General features: G+C 41.1%; 1 protein-coding gene across 2 annotated transcripts; it reads left to right on the top strand.

Annotated features, from left to right (window-relative positions):
• Nucleotides 1–657: 657 nt before the first annotated feature.
• On the top strand, nucleotides 658–23,534 carry xrn1 (5'-3' exoribonuclease 1). Of its 2 annotated transcripts, none has more exons than XM_063461450.1 (41): nucleotides 658–899; nucleotides 1,919–2,151; nucleotides 2,640–2,737; nucleotides 3,627–3,736; nucleotides 3,835–3,945; nucleotides 4,028–4,113; nucleotides 4,193–4,280; nucleotides 4,410–4,578; nucleotides 6,481–6,548; nucleotides 6,678–6,815; nucleotides 6,914–7,083; nucleotides 8,216–8,305; nucleotides 8,636–8,792; nucleotides 8,942–9,061; nucleotides 9,167–9,336; nucleotides 9,459–9,576; nucleotides 9,799–9,894; nucleotides 10,141–10,244; nucleotides 10,390–10,524; nucleotides 10,694–10,856; nucleotides 11,466–11,579; nucleotides 12,410–12,508; nucleotides 12,602–12,717; nucleotides 12,839–12,985; nucleotides 13,107–13,196; nucleotides 13,323–13,458; nucleotides 13,572–13,628; nucleotides 14,764–14,896; nucleotides 15,003–15,072; nucleotides 15,959–16,154; nucleotides 16,302–16,391; nucleotides 16,490–16,573; nucleotides 17,012–17,056; nucleotides 17,271–17,351; nucleotides 17,494–17,631; nucleotides 17,737–17,872; nucleotides 17,950–18,113; nucleotides 18,223–18,336; nucleotides 18,465–18,561; nucleotides 19,458–19,639; nucleotides 20,153–23,534. In XM_063461450.1, exons 1-41 carry the CDS (start codon nucleotides 825–827, stop codon nucleotides 20,486–20,488), a joined length of 5,124 nt encoding a protein of 1,707 aa, XP_063317520.1. In that variant the 5' UTR covers nucleotides 658–824; the 3' UTR covers nucleotides 20,489–23,534. The 2 variants fall into 2 exon arrangements, with proteins under 2 accessions (XP_063317520.1, XP_063317521.1); XM_063461451.1 differs by having other exon boundaries at nucleotides 16,302–16,385.
• Nucleotides 23,535–23,915: the final 381 nt, after the last annotated feature.

A 23,915-nucleotide genomic window follows, 5' to 3' on the forward strand; every position in this document is an offset into this window, starting at 1 on the left:
AAAAGTTATATTCAGCATTATAGAAAAGACAAAGTTGTACATTAGGTGGAAATGTGGAACTGTCTTGCTGAGGGGAAACTAGTTCTTCATTTCAGGTTTTGCAGTGGGCCTTGCAGGCTAGACGGGCCCTGTAACAGTGTGTTCTTTCTTTCATATCAGTTGATCTGATTTTTCAGTTCCTATTAGATTCAGAATGACATAGCACACACTGTTCCTACTTCCCAGCCTTGGGAGCTCATATTTATAATGGGCACCCTTGGTTATCTTGGAAATAAGATTCCTGATATTTCTGGATTCAGATGTTAAGTAGGCTGTTTTCATAAACTTTATGTTTTGGGGTAACTCAACCTCTTTTTTTTACAAAACAAACAAAAAACAACCATTTGCTCACTTACCTTTGTAATAAATATTATATAACATTTATTACAAAGTTATTTTCTAGCAAACAACAAATTTAAGTTTAATACAACATTTTGTAAAAATGTTTTGGCTTATTTATTTTAAATATTTTCTACGTAGAAATATGCATTACGTTGTACTATGTACTTATGAGATGTCAAAAAGAAAGCGAGTAAACAAACACAAAAAAAATACAAAAAACGGAACAAATGTTTTCTCAAAAAGCGGCGGAACGATTTTTCCGGCGGACAACGGACAACCAGCTACTTAGCAGCCGTTGGAAACAAAACCTGAGTCTAAAGCAAGTTCTCATGTTACCAGGTTAAACCCCAGCTACATTGTAGTTCCTCACATAGGCGAACACCTCCATCCAGTTTTTGCTGTTTACTGTTTTGACCTAGAGGCTGAAGAGGTTTGTGGTGAAGATGGGAGTACCAAAATTTTACCGCTGGATTTCGGAACGCTACCCTTGTCTCAGTGAAGTTGTCAAGGAACATCAGGTAGGAAAACAGCGGTGACTGGTTAGCTTCACAGACCGCTGTCATTGGTAGCCACAGTGCTAGCGTAGCTAGCTGTTCGCTATCAGAGAGCTATAGCGGGCCGCGGAACTAAAATTCCACGTAGCTTACCAATGGTTTTCTGGCGAATGGACAACTCTGCTTTTAGCACACATTCTTCACTTTATCCTTTTGTTAAACACAGGATAGGCATGACGTTATTAACCAAATCCCATCACTAATGTGCTATTTTGGTCTCCATTGTGTGCTTATTCGCACTAAACAAGTAAAATGTTAATGAGTTACCACTGGGTAATTTTGGCCTTTGTTGGTCAGGAACATTCTAAACAACAATAGGTTTTACAGTTGGCTAACTAACTGATTTTATGATAACAAGAGATCTATAGGGGCTCGGGTAGTTATTGTTACCAGCTGGTTAACAGTAACTGCGCTTTACAATGAACTTGTTTGAAATGTCAGAAGTATGAGCTCAGCCTGTGGGCCACAGCTCGAATAACGTGAGAGTTTAGGCTACTTGAGTAACTGCGGGGGCACTTGAACCACTTTCTACACTCTGAGCAGAAAGGAAGCTGCTATTTCACTCCGCCAGCAGTAGTTTCATCAGCGCACATTGTTCAGTGTCACCCTCCTTACCTCAGACAGCTTTGCATTTGTATTAAAGCAGTAAAAAACCGCCTTTAGCAGAAAATTGGTAACAGTAAATATGGGAATTATGTTTCATGTCGGTACCGGTTTAAATAAAACGGAACAAAACATAAAGGTCTGATGTTATGAAAGGTGGATGGCATACTCATGAGTGTTTTTAATGTGTCAGGTGAAAGGAGCTTACTATGATGTTTTTTGACTGTCAAATATACCCTCCTTTAACTCATCAGCCTCCTAAAAACATCTGCCACACCTGAAAGATCTCGTCATAGTGAGCGTTTACAGATAAGTCATTTTCCTGAATGTACTAGGTATGTGATCAGTTTGTCTTTGCATTCGTTTCTTTCTGTCCTCAGATTCCAGAGTTTGACAACTTCTATCTGGACATGAACGGCATCATCCACCAGTGTTCTCACCCAAACGATGAGGATGTCCACTTTCGCATCTCTGAGGAAAAGATTTTTGCGGACATCTTCCATTACCTGGAGGTGCTCTTCAGGATCATCAAGCCTCGCAAGGTTTTCTTCATGGCGGTGGATGGTGTGGCGCCAAGGGCGAAGATGAACCAGCAGAGAGGACGTAGATTCAGGTTGTGATGGATAAATAAATTTAAATGAATAAATGCTAATCCTATCATAATACTTGTTGAGAATCACTAAATTTAGGATATTGGGAGTAGCTTTTCTTGAGCTGACCAAATAAAGAGATGGAATTTTATTAGCATGCCTGTACCCTGATGTTGAATCCAAACTATAAATAATGCCACGTTCTCTCTTAGTTATCTGATTAAAGTGTCATGTCTGTTCTCAGATATATTTAGAGATGTTTGGTATAATTATGTGATGTTTCTGAGGCTGCAGCTGTAAACCTGAGCCCTATGTGAGTTACCTTATAAGGAAGAATGAGCAGCAAACAGGCTTGAGCTAAAATACAACATTTTGTGCTTCAGTGTTACAGACAGGGGGAAAAAAAACAGACTGCAGGCAGAGACACAGCCTGAGACTTTGAATTTGACCGTCTCTCTTTTATATCTACTTGGGTGTGTGTGCGCTTGTGTGTGGGTGTCTGTGTGTCTAGGTCCGCCAAAGAAGCAGAGGAAAAGATCAAAAAAGCTTTGGATAAAGGAGAGGTGCTTCCCACAGAGGCTCGCTTCGACTCCAACTGTATCACTCCTGGTAAGGAAGATCTAAAGCTTCTTGCAAAGATGCTCATCACACAGACACAGATCAGAACCACCTGATACAGTTTAGCACCTGAATTTATTTTTGTGTCACTGTGTTTTTTATATGTATACTGTATCTGATAATTTTTATTAAAAACATGTTTGCATGTCGGATGTCGGTAAACATCCAGTGACTCGTTTTTCAACATGTGGATTGACATTTTAGCCAGAGCACAATGTTGGTATTTACCTAGAATCATTAGCGAATAGGTCATCGCAGAGGTGTGATATTTTCCCAAGGAGTGGATGTGAGGGAATGTACAAAGAAGTGGAAAACCTTAAGGGACAAATATATTTATCCCAGGATACAAAGAAAAAAGAAAAATGTGCCCGAAGCAAAGAGTTGAGACCCGGGGGGGGAAAACAAAATCCAGAATCTTATTTGTTTCTATCGATTGGCACTGCATTTAAAACACCAGGATACTACCAGACGGTGTTTAACACATGACGAACCAGGACAGGTATAAATGTGTGGAACGGCATACTGACAACTACACCGGCAAGTTACGTAGCCTACCTACCTACTTTGTAGGCTCTATGAAGATTCCCTGCAGAAGTTTAAATCAGGCGTTATATAAGACAGATTTCCCATTTCAACACAAGGAGGACAAAACCCAGCCTATGTACCTCTTTTGTTAGTCTTGAGCCTGGATTAACTGTAAGGGTCCTGTTTCAAACTCTGCATATGCAGATCTGTCTGGTGTAGCGACCCCTTGGGAAAGCAGAACTGAGCAGCTAAAAACACTTGGGTTGTTCAGTTCTTCTTGGATCCTTAAGAGATATACAGAGAATAGGTCTCTGAAAATGTTAGCAGTTCTTTTAATCTCAAATCCTTCTTCCAGGCACTGAGTTCATGGCGCGACTTCAGGAACAGCTCAAGTATTTCGTCCACAACAAGCTCTCCAATGACAAGCTATGGCAGAATGTCAAAGTCTACTTGTCCGGTCACGAGGTGGGTGTGAGTGGTCTATGTGTAACTGTTGTATGTACATTTGTACTGTTTCTGAGTCAGTAATGAATGTATTAAGTTTGTGTTTCTTATCCTTACAGACACCAGGGGAGGGGGAACACAAAATCATGGAGTTTATTCGGTCAGAGAACACCAAGCCCAATCATGACCCCAACACGCGACACTGCCTGTACGGCCTGGATGCTGACCTGGTACGTTTAAACAGGTCATTGATGAACATTTTGCTCAAATCAGTGCCTGAAGGTTCAGTCTGTCCTTCACTCTGTGTTGTAGATTATGTTGGGTTTGACCAGCCACGAGCCAAATTTCTCTCTGCTCAGGGAGGAAGTCCGCTTTGGAGGGAAGAAATCCCAGAAAAGGTTCTTCTCTTCAGTCTATTTTGGCTTTCTTTGTTTTGCTGCATTGTTTTGTGAACCCTGCTCTTTTGTTCTCTTTCAGGATAACGGCTCCAGAGGAGACCACTTTTCACTTGCTTCACTTGTCTCTGATGAGAGAGTATATAGACTACGAGTTCTCTGGGCTCAAGGTGAGACAAGCGTGCCTAAAGTGGGCAGTTTTTAAATGCCAGGCGAGATTTCATATTATGATAAATTTTTATTATATGCTTTTTAAATTGTATTGTATGACGTTTAAATGTTTGTGCCTCTTTTTTCAGAATAAGATGGGTTCCGATTATGACCTGGAGCGAGTAATAGATGACTGGATTCTAATGGGTTTCCTGGTAGGAAACGATTTCATCCCTCACCTCCCCAACCTTCACATCAATCATGACGCTCTACCATTGCTGTACAAGACGTACATCAGTGTACTACCAAGCCTGGGGGGTAAGACCAGAGTCATATTTTGTGTTTTTCCTTAGTTTTTAGTTTTAGTTTCTTCTTTCAGTTTGGTTTTCAATGTCATTTCTGTTGAAACCAAGCATTTCAATTCAGTTTTAAATGTTTTAAAGTGTTTAGCTTAGGCTCATTTGATTCCATAATAATTATAGTGGATTGCAACATGTGCAGTGAGGTTTCTTCATGCTTGTTGTGTTGCAACATCTGACGAAATCATCTATTGGTGAGACAGATGCATACACTGTATCCTTAGCCATACTCTACCTTTTAGTGGTTTACGTTTTTAGGACTTGCTCTGTCCCCTGTAATGAACTGTAGTCTAAACAAATTTGGATTTCAAAAGCATGAAAAATATTTATTTATTTTTGAACACACACTCGTAAAAGATGAAATACAGCAGAAATGCGAACAAAACAAAATAAAAAAATATATATAAAAAAAGAAAGCCACCATGCTGTATTCATGTATATTCTATTGAGTTCAATTAAATTGTATCTCTATAATTTAATTGAACGTTGTGCCACAATTTTCTACAGCTAAACAAAAACAAAACTGAAGTAAGTCTTTGGTGCCCTACGATTACAGATCACCAGAGAACTTCAGTCTATACACCTAAAAACCACCAACCAGGCAAGAAATTTGGGTGTAGTGATGGACGCAGACCTAAACTTAGAAAAACACATTAGGAGAATAACAAAATCAGCTTACTATCACCTCAAGAACATATCAAGGATAAAAGATCTGATGTCTCAACAGGACCTGGAAAAACTAGTCCATGCATTCATCTTTAGCAGGCTTGATTAGTGTAACAGCATCTTTACAGGTCTACCTAAAAAATCAGTCAGACAACTACAGCTCATCCAGAAATCTGCTGCTCGAGTCCTCACTAAGACCAATAAAGTGGACCACATCAGTCCAGCTCTGAGGTCTTTACACTGGCTGCCTGTCCGCCAGAGGATAGACTTTAAAGTTCTGATGCTGGTCTATAAAGCTCTGAATGGTTTAGGACCAAAATACATCAGTGACCTCCTGACCCAGTATGAACCTTCCAGATCCCTCAGGTCATCTGGATCCGGTTTTTTATCAGTTCCCAGAGTCAGAACCAAACACGGAGAAGCTGCATTCAGCTTTTATGCTCCATATATCTGGAACAAACTCCCAGAAAGCCTCAGATCAGCTGAAACACTCAGTTTATTTAAATCCAGGTTGAAGACTCACCTGTTCTCAGCTGCATTTGAATAAAACACCAAATCCACACTTTTAAGCTTAAATTTCAAAACTTAAATTTTAACTACTGATTTTATCTACTGTTTTTTTTAATCAATTTTAAATCATGCTTTTTATTTGTTTTTGTTTTTTAATGTCTCTGTAAAGCACTTTGAATCACCTTGTTGTTGAATTGTGCTATATAAATAAACTTGCCTTGCCTTGCCTATAGCACCACAGTTGGATTAAGGTGCACTTTATACTGTAAGCTAAAGACCCAACAATTATACAGAGAAAAGCCCAACAATCAGCTGACCCCCTATGACCAAGTGGGAAGGAAAAACTCCCTTTGAACAGGAAGAAACCTTTTAAACGTGAAGCTGGCAGAATTACCCTGAGCCTGGTTCTGGCGGCTCCAACTTTATCATGTGACAAAGTCCCCCCCCCCCCCAAAAAAAAAAGAACTGATGCAGCAGGGATGTATTTTTTTAGCATTTATTCAGAGTTTGAAAGCCTCTCATACACAAAATATGTTGGGTTTTTTTGTTTGTTTCATGTGCTGTGCTTGTCCAGCTGGCCCAGATAGTTTAAAATTGTCAACCAGTACAATATAGAAAAACATTCATGTCCCACTTGTTTATTGTCAATCACGTATATAAAATAATGTCGCCGTGTTTGTTTTAGGTTATCTGAATGTGAACGGTCACTTAAACCTCAGAAACTTTGAGAAATACCTGGAGAAGCTTGCTGAGGTGAGACACTAGGTTTCTATTCATTTTAAGATCAAATCCCGTATACTGATTGATGTAGTTTGCTATGAAACAAATGTATTTTGCCAAAATGTAAATTTTTATTTTTATTTTTTCCCCATGTCTTGCCAGTTTGACCGGGAACATTTTAATGAGGTCTTTGTGGATTTGAAGTGGTTTGAAAGCAAAGTTGGTAACAAATATCTGAATGAAGCTGCTGGACTGGCAGCTGAGAAGGAAGCTGCCAGCAAAGACGCCAGAAAGAATGAGGTAGGGATGCAGCACTGAAAATATGCGTTGTCTTTCAGCATTGTTTTCATGTCTGTTTATCTTTCCAGTGATTGACTTTTAAAAAAAAATATCTGTAGGATTCTGCTCTCTGTCTGGCTTCCCTGACTACATCAGAGAAAGTCACCGGAGAGGAAAAAGCAGCGGCAGCAGATGATGAAGAGGAGGAGGATGATATCTTTGAAACAGAGTTCAGACAGTACAAACGCACATACTACATGAACAAGATCGGCGTGGACGTGGTGTCTGAGTGAGTGAACTTATACAAACGCATACAAAATGCAAACTATGGGAAGAAGAAACCTAAAAATGTTTAGGACATGTTTGAGTTGGAAGAAGTTTGACACGTTTCATTGTTTTAACTCTTAGTTTCACTTCACCTCTTTGTTTGTTGTATCTTCGTTCAGTGACTGGCTGAGACAGAATGAAGTTATAATGACCAGTGTTCAATAACGCAGATAAATTATTGGTCATCACTCCCCCCCCCCCCCCCCCCCTTTTTTTTTGTTTTTTTTGAAAAGTGTTCACCAGCACAAAAACAAAAATTTGAGACTGAAATTTTCATGTCAGTCTTTTAAAATTCTTGTATTTCATGCACTAAAAAGTATTTTGAATTAGTCATGTGACGCTCAGCAGGTTAGGAACAAAGATAATGGGCTCTGTTTTATCATGCAAAGGAGTAGGGCTTGGCACAAGGTTGTATGGGTGTCTCTAAGTGCACCTGCTATTGTGTTTTGCTGTAGGAGCAGCAAGACCAAGTGGCAACAGGCTGGGTGAAATGGAATGTATTCATAAACACATTGTGTGTTAGTCACATCACTTATGTAATGAATTCAGCATCCGAGTATAGCGAAACACTGTGCTCTTGACTTAAAGATGAACACACAGAACCACAAAGCTGCAGCAGATCATTTAGTTTAACCACAAATAATATAGTGATCATAACTGTTGGAAACGGGTCCATCAAATATTGAAGGGTAAACATTGTTCTTGGACTTGGAGCTTTTGGCTCACAGGGTTCAAGCATCCACCATTGGAACAATGCTTATCTATGACCGAAAAATCAACATCATAATAGGTGCACTTTAAGATGTTATACAGCAGCCTTTACCTCGTCATACCTTTTTAAAGGGTAAAACTATTAAGACTGACGAAATCTGTTTTTCTCCCTTATCAGCAGTTAGAATAGACATGCTTGTATGTCTGTCTGTGTGTGTGCGTGTGTGTTGCTGTTTCCCAGCAGTGTGATGCCCTTTTACTAGTTTCCTTTTTTAATGATCCCATTGGTAGGGAAGTGACTTGGCTAAATGTTAAATGTTAACAGTGCCCTTCATCACAGCAGCTTGCACTTTGTAACTATGTTTTCACTCTTCCATTTGCAGTGAGTTTCTAGCCAACCAAGCCAAGTGTTATGTGGAAGGTATCCAGTGGATTCTCCACTACTATTACCATGGAGTTCAGTCCTGGAGCTGGTGAGTGCTTCTTTCTTCTGTGTAATTTACTCCCTGATCTTTCTCTTTCTGTTCTTGGAGAATTCAGCTCATTAACAGTCTCACAGAAATGTGGGAGCATTGAAAGAGAGGCTCAAATTTTGACATATTTCTACACAGCAGGCTTTAATGAGGGCTGCAGGGTTTCAGAACCTTTACTGTCTAATAAAAGTTATTTCACAGAAAAAGTGGATTGATTGATTTGCTTTAGAGGAGAAGGACAATAAGTAAATGATTTCCTTCTTTAAACCTCTATATTTAAGGCGCTCCATTTTTAAAGCAGTCATTGAATATTATGTGTTATCTCTGCAGGTACTACCCCTATCACTACGCTCCCTACCTGTCTGACATCAGGAATGTATCTGGGTTAAAGCTGACCTTTGAGCATGGACGGCCCTTCATGCCCTTCCAGCAGCTGTTGGCAGTCCTGCCTGCAGCCAGCATGGAACTGCTGCCCGAGTGTTACAGGGTAACAAATGCAAATCCAAGTTCACGCATATAAAATGCACAAGATCTGCTCTAAGAAATAAAAAAATTATAATTTAATATAGAAATTGTTTTAACATTAGGACAGGAAGTATACAGGGGATTGTAATACTGTATTTTGTTATGTTTCAGCATCTGATGACTAGTGAAAGTTCACCTATTATTGAGTACTACCCTCTTGACTTTAAAACTGACCTGAATGGCAAGCAGCAGGAATGGGAGGCTGTGGTGCTCATTCCATTCATAGATGAGGTAAACACACAATTCGAAATGAAGAAATGCCACAGGTCTGTTGTCGAAATCAAATTTGACAACTTGTAACTGTGTGTAACTTTGTGTTGTGTGTGTATCGAACAGAGGTGCTTATTAGCAGCCATGGAGCCCTGCAACAGGAAGCTGACAAAAGAAGAGAAGGCCAGGAATTGCCACACAGAGTGTGCAGTCTACTCGTACGACAGGGAAATGGACTTCGCCTACGCCTCCCCCCTGCCTCAACTGTTCCCCGACATCGTCCACTGCCACGTCAGGTAGATGCATTTAATGATCCTCATTATTTCTGAAAAAAACTCATGCGTTTGGTCTTATTAAGGTGAAATTCAACAGTCATATTTGTCTGTGGCTGATTGCCTTTTGTGGTTGATCGTCACAGGACAGCGCACATCCCCATGGATGCTTGGCAAGTTTCATTAGATCACGTCAGCAAGCCCGTTGACCGCTCAGCTCTGTACTTCTGTGGCTTTCCCACCTTACAACACATCAAACATAAGGTGGGCATGTGCATAACTGAACTACTACTAAACTGTTCAAAGTTGGAGCGAACCTGGTTAAATACGTTTTAACTCACAACCAACGTATGAATCTGAAATTAATTCTGCCAATTTAAGAAGAAGAAAAAAGAAGTATAGTAAGTTTAATAAATTCAGCCGTCTTTATAAGATGATCTCCCTTTCTCAAACTCTCATGCTCTGGCTCCTTCACTGTCTTTTCAGTTTTACAAGAAGAAAGGCGGGGTGGTCGTGTTCCAGCAGAGCAGCAGAGGGGAGAACATGTTGCTGGATATCCTTCCCAATCAGGAAGGGGAAACGGTGAGGTTTTGTTTATGTTTTTAGGTCTAGTTTAATAAAGCTTCAACATTTTATTATTTAGAACTGATCAATTGTCCCTTGGAAGTCTTTGAATCACTGTCTATACAATTAAAAGAACTGCATAAAATATTTTTTACACCCAGTCACCTCTTGGTCTGTATAAATAATCTTATTCTAGCAAGCGTTGGCAGTTGCCTTATCCTCTGTGTCTCTGCCTCTCTCTTTCTTTCTTGTCATTATCTTCAGACATGTGATGATGTTGCTGCACAAGTTCTGGGAAAGTCTGTGTTTGTCAACTGGCCTCATCTAGAGGAAGCTCGCATCATTGCAGTGTCAGATGGAGAAACTAAGTAAGAGCTGGCTTTGTTATGACTGCTGTCTTTTCTGGTAGATGTGTAGAAAAATCTGAAACTGAAAATAAAACTGAAAAATCTGAAAATATTATATTGAGACTTTAGTGACTTTACAAGTGAAATTTTGCAACTTGTTCTGAAGATTTTATCTTGAGGAACCACCGGGTGTCCAGAGAGTGTATGACAGGCCGAGTACTCCTCCTCCCGCCAAAGTCACCTGTCTGTCTGACAAGGAGCAGAAAGAATGGATTAAGGATGTCCAAGGAATCACTGAATAGTAAGAAACTCAAAACAATCAAGCAAAATGCTGCAAGTGTTTGTGTTTGTATGCATCTTCAGTCATTTCTACTCTGTCATATTATTGAAACAATCCTTTACTTCTGTTCTTTGCCAGAACCATCATATTCTTTGGCTTCTTTAGTTATTTATGCTTTTCTTTCTCTTAGTTATTTGAAGAGGAAAGGCATCGTGATAAATGAGACAGAGGTGGTTTTATACGGCCAACTGCTGACTGGAAGAAAATACGTTCCCAAAGCCAATGGTGTGGTGGAACTGGAGAAACAGTGGGCCAAACAGGTCCTCCCCTTTGCCTACCAGGCGGTTGTTAAGGTACCTGCACACAAACATGATATAGAGAAAACTGAGAATAATCGGTGAAAGACTACTTCCAGCGCCCCCCGTGTGCGGCAGCCTGTTACAGCAGCTCTGCTCATTCTGAGTTTATTTCTTTCTTATCTTTTCTTCTCGTAATTTTTTTATAACTAACGTATTAGTAATTAGACTCTGCAACCATGTTCTACCGTTTTGTGCTAGTTCTGGTCGTTTTTCTTAGTTTCTTTCTACTTTTTTAACAAATTTCCCACGTGTGGAACTAATAAAGGTTATCTTATCTTATCTTATCTTATAGCAGTGTATATGTCACTGAGGCTGTGGTGTTTTTTCAGCAGGGTCTTCATGCTGCAGGAAAATAAAAGAAAACCTGCTTAAGCTGAGGAGTGCAGCCATATTAATGAAACTAAACCCTGAAATAAACCCAACACATGCTTTCAGTTTCTTTCTGTTTGTTGTGAGAGTAGTTTTAGGCAAATTTAGGTTTACTGCACATGGTTTTGATTTTATCACCTTTTTTTTTTTTTTAAGTGTTTATAGATAATATTGTGACAATATTGATGGACAGATAATCTTAAAGACACTTCTTCCTTATCTTCATGGTCTCAGGATATCAAAGCCTTTTACTCATCTCTGGCCTGCTTCAAGAGCTTAGATGAGCTCTTTCCTCCAACAACAACCGTCTTCATGGTGGGAAACCCGTACTACGGTGCCATGGGAGAGGTATGTTATCCACTGTTTGCTCTCTTAGTCTGGGGATTACTCCCTCGTTACCCAAGTTACTACCCCTGCTAGTTTTCAAAATTCTTTTTATTAATTTAAACCAAGAATCTGAGTATAATGTCCGTGTTTTCACACTGTCACATTCAATAAAAGTGAAGAAACAAAACACTGTACCCCGAGCTGTCACCTGTGCATTAATATCATTGGCAACTGTCGGATAAGCTTGATTTCCACACTCATTTTTTCGATACTCTGAGGGGAAAAAGACAAAAAAATTAAGAGGCTTATTTATATAGTTTAGAACAATGCAAAGATCTGTGAAAAACACTTTCTTTTTTAAGCTTAATGATGTAATGCAAAAAAATATGAACATAACATTGATAAGAATTTAGTGATTCCATTATCAATTCGATTCCTTATTGGTTCTCATATCGATTCTCATTGACTGCGCTTAGAGAGTCACCATCATCACGAAGCAGCATATCAAAGGTGTTGCATCCATGCATATTAATTGCGTGCTGTGGGTCAAATGTTTGTGCATGTTGGAGGTATTTCCCCTCTTTGCTGTGATCAGTGTTGGGGCCATTACTCATTATACACATTACACAGAACTGTTTTCTTACAGGTAATGCATTATGTTACTTAATTTCTCCCAGGAGAATGTAATTTCTTACACTACTCATTACTTTACTTTCATGTTACTCTGTAAATTGACCTGAAACACACTGTCTCTTAATTACCATGGCAGGTATAGAAATCTAGCCATTATTTAAAAAGTCTATCCAATTAATGCTCCATATCGCCATATTAATATTTATATAAATTTTCAGGTGCAAGATTCCCAAGATGTCATCAAAGATGGGCGGATTCGAGTGGTCTTCAGTGTGCCACATGAGCCACAGCTGGAGCCCTTAATCCAGAACCAACACGTAAGACGAGCTTGTGGAGTCATTCTGTGGATATGTATGTTTAGTTTTGCGAGTTTTCTCCCCTCGCCTTATACGTTTTTGTGTGTCGTGTAGAAATACAGCGTGAAATACAGTCCTGGATACGTTCTGGCCTCTCGTCTCGGCATCACCGGTTACCTCGTCTCCCGCTTCTCTGGAAGCATCTTCATTGGTAGAGGCTCTAAGAAGAAGTGAGTGTTTATGTAGAAATGCCAAAAGGATATCTGCAGTGAGTTGAGCTGTTGTTGGCATCACGTCATGTATTCAGATACAGTACTTGTCTAAGCTTTCAGTCTTCTTCACTGTGTCCAGTCCCTGTGGGGAACAAAGAGCTAACGTTGGCCTGAACCTGAAGTTCAACAAGAAGAACGAGGAAGTTCCTGGATACACCAAGAGAACTGAAAAAGAGTGGCTCTACTCTGCTGCTGTGGAGGAACTGCTGGCTGAATACCTGGACAGGTAAAACAAATGAGTCATTTTGAAAACTGCTGTTCTTTAACTTATGTATTAATGTTCAGTTATCCTATGAATTGAATGAAGCTTTTACAAATGATGGTGCGGTTGTGTTTTTGTTTTGTAGATTTTCAGAGGTATTCAACACAGTGTCCAGAAACAGTCACGATGATGTTTTCTATGAAGACGACATTTGGCCTGGAGAAGACCAGAATGGGTAAAACGGACGGCATATACTATACGCTTGTGGGCACCATGTGGGCACTGGCCTTATTTAGTAGCGAATTTAGATTAAATAAATGAATGACTAAATGACTTTTTTTTTTTTTTTTAAACCCAACAGGGCAGAGAAGGTGGCAGAAATCACTTCATGGTTAAAAAGTCACCCAGTCAGCTCCATCAGCAGGGCATCCTGTGACCTCCAAGTGCTGGATGCTGCAATCGTGGAGAGGATCGAGGAAGCAGTGGAGAAGACCAAGGTGACAGCTACAGACTTCAGAAGTCAGAAATTCTTTGTGTATTCACTGTATTTCCATTCACACGCCTCTCCCTCTGTACCTTCTCCATTCCTGCCTCGCTCTCACCGACTTAGGTGAAGAAGAGCACTAAGAAAGTCCGCGTCACAGTCAAGCCTCATCTCCTCTTCAGGGTGAGTACCTTTGGCATGCACGTATCAGCATCGTACATTGTGTCTGTAAAGAAAGGGGGCTGTGGTTGTGTTATAAAAAAACCCGTAGGACTGGTAACCCCATAAAGGCCTGTCAGCCAAAGTTTAGATGATTTAAAGCAGTTGACTAACATCAAACAACAATCATCATATGTAATATCTTTTGGAAATTCCTGTGTAGCAATAAAAAAGATTATGCAGCTGCTTCAAGGAGGAATCCAACATAGTTGCTTAACATTTTACACACAGCTGACTCAGAACAAGTACAAACCAGATGGGAAGGTTATGAAAGGAAAACATGCTGTGGACCAAGAAGATGACCAACATCAGAAAATTCAAGGCATCATGCCCTGGAAAAAGAAAATGCATAACAAAAAGAAATGGAAAGAAAATGGCACAAACAAGAGTGTTTATGACGAAGCATTGGGAAACAGGCTACAGCTGGCTTGTAAGGCTGCGACACAAGGAGGAACACGTCACCCGTTTAGCCTCTGATAAATGTTGTTCATTAACAAAAGAAGAGATTAAGCCCAAAGGCTGGGCAGCAAAAGAGAGAGCAAGGGAGTGGGTGGGGATGTCCTGCATCTGTCATCAGACTGCAACACCTGTGAAGTCAGGATGGATCAGACCAAAGGTGCATATGCAACACATTGTGATCTGTAACAGATTTAAGCATTTCCAGCCTCATTTCTTGTGTTTGGAAGAAAAGGCTGTTGCAGTGGGCTTAAGAGAAGCAACTGTGGACTTTGGCTGATTGGATGAAACTGATGTTCAGTGATGAATTACAAATGTGCAGTGGTCACAGAGATGATGCTTGGTGTGCTGTGCTCCACGCAATCATGACAGGGGTTGCAGGTCAAATTTCAGACTCATTCTGTATGGTTTATGGTTATATGTGTGTGCATGCATTCTCAATTCACCCTGATTGTTTGTCAGCTAATATTTGAAATGACACCTAAACAGCCAGCAGCCAAATGTCCTATTACTTTTGAACCCCTGTCATTTTCATGCAGTGTGTTTAAGGATGTTTGCCACACGGTCTCTTTTTTAATTTTTTTAATTTAAAAGATCAATGGCAGATTAGTTGATAACGACATTAATAAAAATATGTGTGCAGCCCTTGGAACAGCAGCAGGGTGTAGTTCCAGACCCAGACGCGGAATATCGTCTGTTTGACAGAGTCATCAACATCAGAGAGAGCTTCACCGTCCTGCTGGGACTCAGAGGGACAATCATTGGCATTAAAGGAGGTGAGGACACCCGTCATCCGTCATTGTCCTCATATGCAAAGTCTGCACATATCAAGGGTAACATACAAGAGTGTGATTAACAGTATACCTATGTCTGTTTCTTTAGCGGAGCGCGAGGCAGAGGTTCTCTATGAAGTGCTGTTTGATGAAGAATTTGCTGGAGGTCTCAACATCAGGTAACCATGAGTGTGCTGCTGTATGTAATTAATTTTGGGAATGGTCGGTTCTAAACAATTCCCAATTTACAAACATGAAACGGGAGGGCATTCGATTTTGCTTCTAGTGCCAGATTACATACTTTAATCCATTACCCACTGAGCTGCATTGGGCAGGGGAAGAGCAGAGAGGTCTTTGCTGCCTGTTGTTAATGTTAGTTGTAATGTTTTTGTTTTTTAAAAAAAAAATTAGTCATAGCTTTCACATGAACGCTCACCTGGATGGCAGGAGTAATCATCCGTTGATGGTTCCCAGCAGTTGTTTAAAGCAGATTTGTTAAGCAAAAATTCTAGATGGTTGTTCAAACAGATTCCCCAAGTAGTTTGTTCACTGCACACAAACACATGTGTAAGCATGTCACAGGCATTGGCCAGATCACATCAGTCGGTCCTCCTCCAAAGCAACTCTGAATGGATAAAAGTGTTAGTTTGTCTTATACGCTGCCCTCAAAGTAACTTTGTTTGCTGTCCTGCACACTGACTACAGTCACCCTGAAACTAATTGCTCATGGATCAGTGTTAGATAGCTAACTAAACTTACTTAATTAAAACCTACTGTTACTTTGACAATAATTGATAAGATTTTTTTCTTCTTTGACTGAATTACTACGTCATACCTTCAGCTTCAGTGTTCAGTTTCTTTACACCAGACAGAAAAAGCTGCAGAGTGCACAGTCTTGTACAAAAACTGTTACATAAAGCACAAGAAGAGGGTAAAACACAAAATCATACAGTCAGTCTATAACAGAATACACACGATGTACATTACAGGATGCTGTTGGAGTAAACGTGTTCCTCTTTACAGCAGACTGTAACAGCTGCTCTGCCTCTTCATGTGCTTCCTCAGGTGTACATCTTCTCGTTGTTACCGCCTCCCTCCCTGCGCCCTGATCAACCTTTCCCACGGAGCCCGGGTGGATCACACTGGCCACAAACTCACCGCCATAGTCAAACCGCAGCCTGCCACTGGCTGCAACTTCAGCTCGCACCGGCAGCTGGCAGGCCTAAACCACTCTCCTCGTTCACCTTTTGTCCCCACACAGGTAGGAGGGTGGAATATGCACACAATAGAGTCATGCACAAATTATTCCCCAGTTTGGAATAGTGGAAATGATTTGGAATTTCCATAGTTTTACCTAAATCCCTCCTCTTTCTCCTCTTTCACTGTTCCAACTCCTTTTTATTTGTAGCATAACAACAAACATTGTGTGGCGAAGGCTGCCTCACAGGGCAACAGGAGCTCTCCCTCAAAAGGTCCCATCCAAAAGCACCAGGTCAGGGTAAGAGCAGGTTTTGCTCCATTTGGCCTAACTGTTATAGCCTCTCAACAATGTGTGTAATATGACTTGTTTATACATACGTCATTCTCTCCATCCAGAACAAAGAAGAGTACAGTAATATATGGCAGTCTCTGCAGAACACAGGGCCTCCTAACAAACCTCCTGCTCACTGGCACAACAATGTAAGTTTTCAGTGAAACAGACACCAGCTGCAGAGAACCAGTACCACAGCAGTGCTGCAATTCCTCTAAAAATTCTCTCTCACTTTCCTAGGAGTCCAGCAGGAATTTTGAGGAAAACAAAACTAGTAATGCTGAGAAATATTTACTGTATTATCCTTATTTTAGTTCAAGTGAACTTGTAATGGTTTCAAGTAAATAACCACATACTTTTGCAAACCAGACTGAACCTTATAGATTTGATACAGAAATTCCTCCATGAATACTGATGTAATTGCTTCAGGATTTAACAGTGAGGTGACATAGGCGCTTAGGAACTTTGTTTTTATATAGGAATGTAACCAGAATACAAAGAGCGCTCTGGTGATGTTCCTTATTTCATTACTAATTCTTGAATTACGCTTTTAAAACAATAGTTTAAAAAAGTGTTTCGGATTCTAGGAAGGACATTCCCAGCAGGGGAAGAACCAACCCGCCAACAAATCTGTGAGTAGACACATCAGCAGAACAGCTGTGTTTCTGTTGCGCACAATTGGTTAAGTTTATGATGTTAAATTCATCAGTTTTTATTTTTGTGTAGCAGAGGTTTGTTATTGGTTTTCACACGTTCATATTGACAGCGACGTGTGTTTGCATGAATTGCTCTGTGTTGTATTTGCGTGGACTGGATTAGAATTGATGATGTGTGTATCGTTCACAGACCCCACCTGCTGGCATCAGGCTGTTGAAGAAAAATGAGGATGTCAGCTCCCTTATTCCCTCACAGAATACAGCCAATAAGGTGCAGAAACACAAATCCTTCTTTTGACTTCTGCCTGTTTTTGGTTTTTTGTTGTTTTTGGTTTTTCAGAGTTATCTCTGGTCAGAATCTCGTACCCTGAACAAGATGATGATTTACAGTTTCTTTACTTTTCCTTACTCAGGCTGCAACAGAATTTGAGGACCTCATTGCCAATCTAAAAATCTCCAAGGGTAACCAGCAAACCCCACCCCCTCCTGCCCCTCCACAAGAAGGTGACAGCCAGCCAGATGGCCCATTATCCCCCCAGTCTTTTGCCATGGTAAATATGTGGTGAAGCCAAAATGAGAGGAACCTCTGAGTTTTAGAAGAACCACTTAGCATAAAAAGCCTAATGTGAATGATCATGTGTGGTTTGTCGCTATAGAAGGGAACCCTGGTGCTGAAGGAGATGCTTAAAATTGACAGCACTGGAACAGGAAGTCAATCTCCTCAAGAGACGTCAAACAGCACCCCCCCTGCTGGCCAGCAGCAGAACAGGAGACGATCGTCAAAGAAACTCGGTACCTTAGTGATTTCTAAATCCCAGGCAAATTTCTTCTGTTCTCTCCTCCTTATGATCATTACTTTCTCCCTCCAGCTGCAAAAATAAACGTCCCACACGGCGACGCGCCTGTGTTGCCTTCTCCGGCACCTGCTGCCTCTGCCAACACCCTGCTGGGCAGTAAGGTGTCAGAGCTGGCCTGCATCTGTGGGGCTTTAGGTATGGCGCCACCTGACTTCAGCTTCATACGCAACAGACAGGTAACACGCTCTATTTTCTGTTTCTGTTACATCACACTTTTTTTCTACTCTGCGTTTCCCACTTTCACAAGTGCCCCACTCTGAATCATTTCCATTAACACCGATGCAGGGTCTAGTGGTGTGTCAGGTGAAACTGTCCAACGGGTTGATGGTCCATGGCCCACAGTGCCAGTCAGAACACGATGCCAAGGAGAAAGCTGCTTTCTTCGCACTTCAAAGACTGGTATACACACACAAACACAGACATTTGATTCACAAGTGTGAGAGGCTGAGAGAACTTTGTAACCAATGAGATAAACATGAAATGTGTTACTGACCAGGCCTCCCCTCTGTCCCTCTGTGTATCTGTAGAACTCACTCGGGTCAGGCTTCCCCCTCCCACCTCCTCTGTACACAGGAGTGGGTCAGATACGACCTCCCCACATGGGAGCTGTCTTCAACCAACAAGGTGAGTCTGTCTTTCTTTAAGGTTTCATCAATGAATTTAGAAACATCAGTTTAAGGTGTTCCATAGTGTAGTGGGTCGAGGTCACCTGGTGTAAAATTCTGCCAAATTAAACATACAGAGCTGTTCAATATAACGATATATATTGGATAATGATATAAAAACGTCTATCGTTTCATATTACGCTATCGTTTGTTTCATGGTGTCGCAAAATAAACTGTTTACGGCAATATTTTTTTCATCGTTTTGATGGTCACTGTAGAATTTCTTAAAGTTCTCTCTTTCTCTTATATTTAATATAACCACACTACGGAGGGACAAGCAACTGCTTTTATGCGTTGTCGTTAGCAACAACGACATCCGCTTATTTACTTTCCACATAAACATTTCACAGTAAAGCTGAAGATCCTGTTGAGATTTTTCAAAATAAACTGAATCACGTGAAATGGTATGCAGAGTGTTTACGGACAAGTGGCCAAAAAGAGCCGTCAGGTGCTCAAAAATAAACCTTAGAACAGGCTTTTTCTCGCAGCACGCCGTGTAATAAATACTCACAAAGAAAACTGCGGCTGTTTCAACTTATGTACTCGACTCCAAGTACACGACGCCCAGCTGAAAACACTTCATGCAAGTCGAGTTGCCCGAGATTCACAGAATTTACAGAAAATGTAACATTTTTGTGATATATATCGTTGTCGGGACGATAAATGTCTTATACCGGATATGAGATTTTGATTATTGCACAGCCCTATACAGAGCTCCTCAGTGTGGTGAACCCTTGTGACAGGGGATGAATTAATAGTAGCAGCATTCATATCACATTTTTTGCTCACCATTTTTTTTTTTTAAGCCTTAAAAATTATCTATTTTAATCTTAGGAGTATGCTCTTGTTTTCCAGGTGGTGTGCTGTTGCCCCCACAGGGTTACGGTCCTGCTCCTCTCTGGGGAATGACGGTGCCTCCTCAACACCACCAAAACCAGCCATTCTACGGACCACCGGGGACTTTCCCTGGCGCTGCACGCCCCCAGCCTGCAACGACACTGCCCATTGGCTCACACAACCAGTTCATCCCCTTACAGGTAACACATAAGCCCTTTTTCCATAAGGACCTACTTGGATCGGCTCGACTCGTTTTACCATTACAATTGAGTACTACCTAGTGTGCTTAGGGTCATTATAGCAACATGGCGGAGCGTCCTGTAATGCCATTTGTATGCAACATGGGTGATACAACAAAGGTGGGCGTCTAGGCGATGTTGTACCTGCTGCTCGATTTGTGGCTTTTCGTCAGACTCAGGGACCACAGTGTTGTTTCTGTGTAGCCATTTCTCCCGTTGTCGGCTTTCAAAAATTGCGGATTTGATATTTGTGAAGGACGTGCTGAGTAGCCAATTGGTAGCATGCAGCCTATTAGTTGGTAGTACCAGGTACCAGATACTACCAACTAACAGAAAACCCTGAAAACTGTGTCGAGCCGACCAGAGGAGGTACTAATGGAAAAAGGTTAATATAGCATTCCCATTTATCTTTTCCTGTGCCAGACGTAGGCCAGGTTGGTAACTCAGCTTTCTGTTTATCTTTCACCTTGTCAGGTGACTAAGAAACGAGTGTCGGCAAATAAAAGGAACCAGGAAACTCGAGAGTTTTACAGTGCTGCCCAAACTGTTGCTAAGAACCAAGCACAGAAATCCCAGAACCAGCCGACTGGCCAATTGCAAGGTCAGACTGAACCACAGAGCGGTAAAATCCACCAACAAGCTGTTAACTGCGACCTCTCCTCTGGTGACTCTACGATGACGGGGGCGGCACTGCATACATCACCTAGGCAAACCATGCCAGCAACAGGCCACACCCCCAGCTCTGCCTCCAAGAGACGGCAGAGGAAGCTAGCAGTCAACTTTGAGGCAGCTAAAGTCTCAGAATCATGAGCTGAGGTGTGTGCGTGTGCGTGTGTGTGTGCGCGTGTGCGTGTGCGTGTGTGTGTGAGAGAGAATGGCTGACTCAGCATTTCTGATCAAAATCTCATCGATGTGAAAGTCTGTGTTCACACAGCATTACAGAGCCGAGAGCAGCTTCAGACGAGCCTTTTTATTTTTCAGCAGTGAAACATGTTAATCTGCTTCACTGCTCAACTCGCAGATTCCTCCTCAGGAGATGAGGTCTGTGCCAGATTATCGTAGTTCCCTACTAAAAGAGGTTTATTACAGCTCGTCTTTTCTTTGTAGTGCTAACTTTGTACTCGCCCAGTCAGTGCTGAGGCCACAAAACATTCCAAAGCCATCCACTCAGACTACAGACCGCAAGCGAAGTACTGATTTTCATGATCATTTATTATACTAAAATTAACTGGTTTTATCCATGATACAGTGTAACCACAGCTCTGTGTCCATCTGTCTTGGACCTCAGTCATGCAGGCCTACAGACTGGTTAGCTCGGGGAAAGTCACAGCAGCCTGCCAGTGATCTGTATGCCTGTTTGCAGCCAGTTTCACTCTGGCAACTGCCAGCAACCACTCACCAAGAGGCTGCAGAATACACACTTTCTCCGAGCAACCGTCAGCTCCCTGACACATCTTCATGGCTGGGGCCTTTTCTAACTACTTGTGTTTGTTGCTTTTGTTGGACATTGCTCTCAGCAGTGATTGTGGCGACTACAGTGTTATGTTAGACAAAAAGAAATGCCTAAAGTCATACACACGAACCCCCAATAGTAATAAACCGCCAGCTTTGCCAGAGAACATTAGTGTCTCCACAGGAGCAGATTTGGAAGCAGTCTTGTGACTACATTTTATTTTGAGTGGTTAAGAAAACCTCGTGCTGAAGTGAGACGCTGCCTTAAAAAGTGCATTTTCTTCATTCAGAATGCTTTGTGGAGAAACTGAAGCCAGCATGGTGAAAACAACCACTGAGTAAGGGAATGATTTCTTTCTTTCTTTCTTTCTTTTTTTTTTTTTTTGGATTAAGAGGACCTTTGACATAACTCTAAAAACATGCATCACTGAGAGCATTTCATATTTCCTTGAGTGGGCATTAACAGTGAACAGCCTGTAGAGTTGGACTCCTCTGACGGTCTCAGTCTTCCTTCCCAGCTGAGAGGTTTTCAGACTCCAGGTGTTGCTGGATGAGACTTCATGTACTGAGAAAAGACATCTGAGTGCAGCAGGTTCACATCAACCCTCCTCTGTTAGCATGGTGTGCAGGTCCCAATAACATGCGATGTGGACCTTGTTCTCAGGGACATGTAGCTGTGGTAGAAGCCCCCATTGCATACCATCACATTTTTAAACAAGTTTATGCAGAAATCTGGGCCTCCTATTGTTGCTACAGCCATTCATGCCATCATAGATCAGCTCTATCCTGTTTGGACTGGTGATGTTTTATTGTTTCTGGGGTTTGGTCATCATTGTTCACACACCGCCTTTTATTTACTTCAGGCTCATAGGTTTTTTTCTTTTTTTAAAGACTTTTTATGCTTTGTTAACAGCACCTAGAAACAAGACGACTAAATTCACACCACCTGCACAAATGCAGAACTATGTGGAGTTCCCAAATTATTTGAGTCCACACACACACACACACACACACACACACACACACACACACACACACACACACACACACACACGCCACTGCAGAGCTGTTTAACACCAGCACAGATAGTTTCACACACCTACAGAGAGGTTCCTTTTTGCTGTTGGAAAATGGTCTGATTTTTCTCTTCGGCTCTGCTGGACCTGCAGGAACGTTCACACTGCCACAGTCAAGAGTTTCCAAAAGCATCTTATGCTTATTATGGGTGGATTTTATCCAGGTTTAAAAAAAAAAAAAAAGATCTTAACTTTTTGAGTCGAAATTAAATTGTTTTGGAGTGATCTACTGAAGATGTTTATTTGATTAGGGCTGCATCTCTTGTTTATAATAAGGAGCCTGCTCATTCCTGTGCCAGTCACTATTGGAATTTGTTTTGTTTACAGTCGCCTTTTTATCCAACTTTAATAATTATCTGTGCACAGTGTTAATTTTCCACCTCTTGTGAATATGGAATCTCTTGAAATTTATCGATGTCTTCATCAAATATCTGTTTGACCCACATTGTATGCAGTGATTGTTTTATTTCAAGGTTTATTTCACTGTGATAGTCGTGTTATTATTGTAGTAGCTTGCTATCAACTGTGTAGAGCACAGGCCTCACACAGCTGGTGACTGCTAAGCTTCAGAATCCTGATCAGGTGTCGGACCTGATGTAGTCTCATTTCAGAGCGGCTTTATATCTGTCAGCGCAGCCCAAATATAAGACAGCAGTAGAGTTTTAATAGGAAACATACTCGTCCGTGGAGTGAACCACGTGTCTAAGATGCTTTTGGAAACATGTCTCAGGTCCTGGTCGGTGCTTTTCTAAATCTGGTATAAATTCTCAGCTGAGTTAGCCACTTCCACGCATCACTACATTGTCACACATACATAAATAATCTCACCATTTTTAAAAAGGTTTTTCTTTTTTGAACTATGGATTTTACGGACATCCTTTTTATAGACGATCTTGGAATTTTTTTTGTAAGTAATTCGACTATCGCTTCAGTAATGTTTGTGGTAAAGCCACTGTAGAGACAAATTAAATTGTACTTACCCAGACCATGTTTTGTATTTAACCGGTCCTTGTTTTGAGGGATGCAGGCTTACAGTAATTTTTTTCCCCTTTTTTCTTTAAGACTGACACCCTCATAGCCACCTTGGGACTGAAGTGTGTAAGGGTCTGGTGCAATAAGGGGGGGTTTAAAACTCTTTTTGAAAATTGAAGCACACCTGTTTGTTTGTTTGTTTTTTCTTTTTGTCCTTTGTTATTGTTTTTTTGTGGGGGGTACAAAGATTATGAGAAGATGTAAAGGTAACAGAAGATGAAACGTTATGGACTTGCTGTTTTGATTCAGGAATGTCTTGTACATAACCATTTAATAAAATGAATCTTTTGTTACGACATGGCTGTGACGGTGGCTTTTTTTTCCTTTTTGATTTTATTTTTTCGTTAAATTGAAAGAAGGCAATGCCTGAAACTTGCTTTTTTCTTAATGGCCACCAGGGTCGTACCTATAGTTGCAAGAAGGCTTTGACTCAGTCCTATAGAAGCCCTCAGATGTGACCCACAGTAAGGACTCACTCTCATTTTGTAAATGTCATTCAATGTCAAGTTTAAGATGGGGAGATTATCCAGGACATTCTTAATGAGTAACAACTTGAGACTGTTATGTGTAGACCAGGGGGGCACATCTACAGGGGGGCAACTGCCCCTCTGCTGCCAGGAAATGGGTAATAAAAGGATTGTTTGAAACTCTGAAACATCTCTGCGTGATCTCTACCA

Source organism: Pelmatolapia mariae, linkage group LG18 (assembly GCF_036321145.2).
Source record: "Pelmatolapia mariae isolate MD_Pm_ZW linkage group LG18, Pm_UMD_F_2, whole genome shotgun sequence".
Taxonomy (NCBI): domain Eukaryota; kingdom Metazoa; phylum Chordata; class Actinopteri; order Cichliformes; family Cichlidae; genus Pelmatolapia; species Pelmatolapia mariae.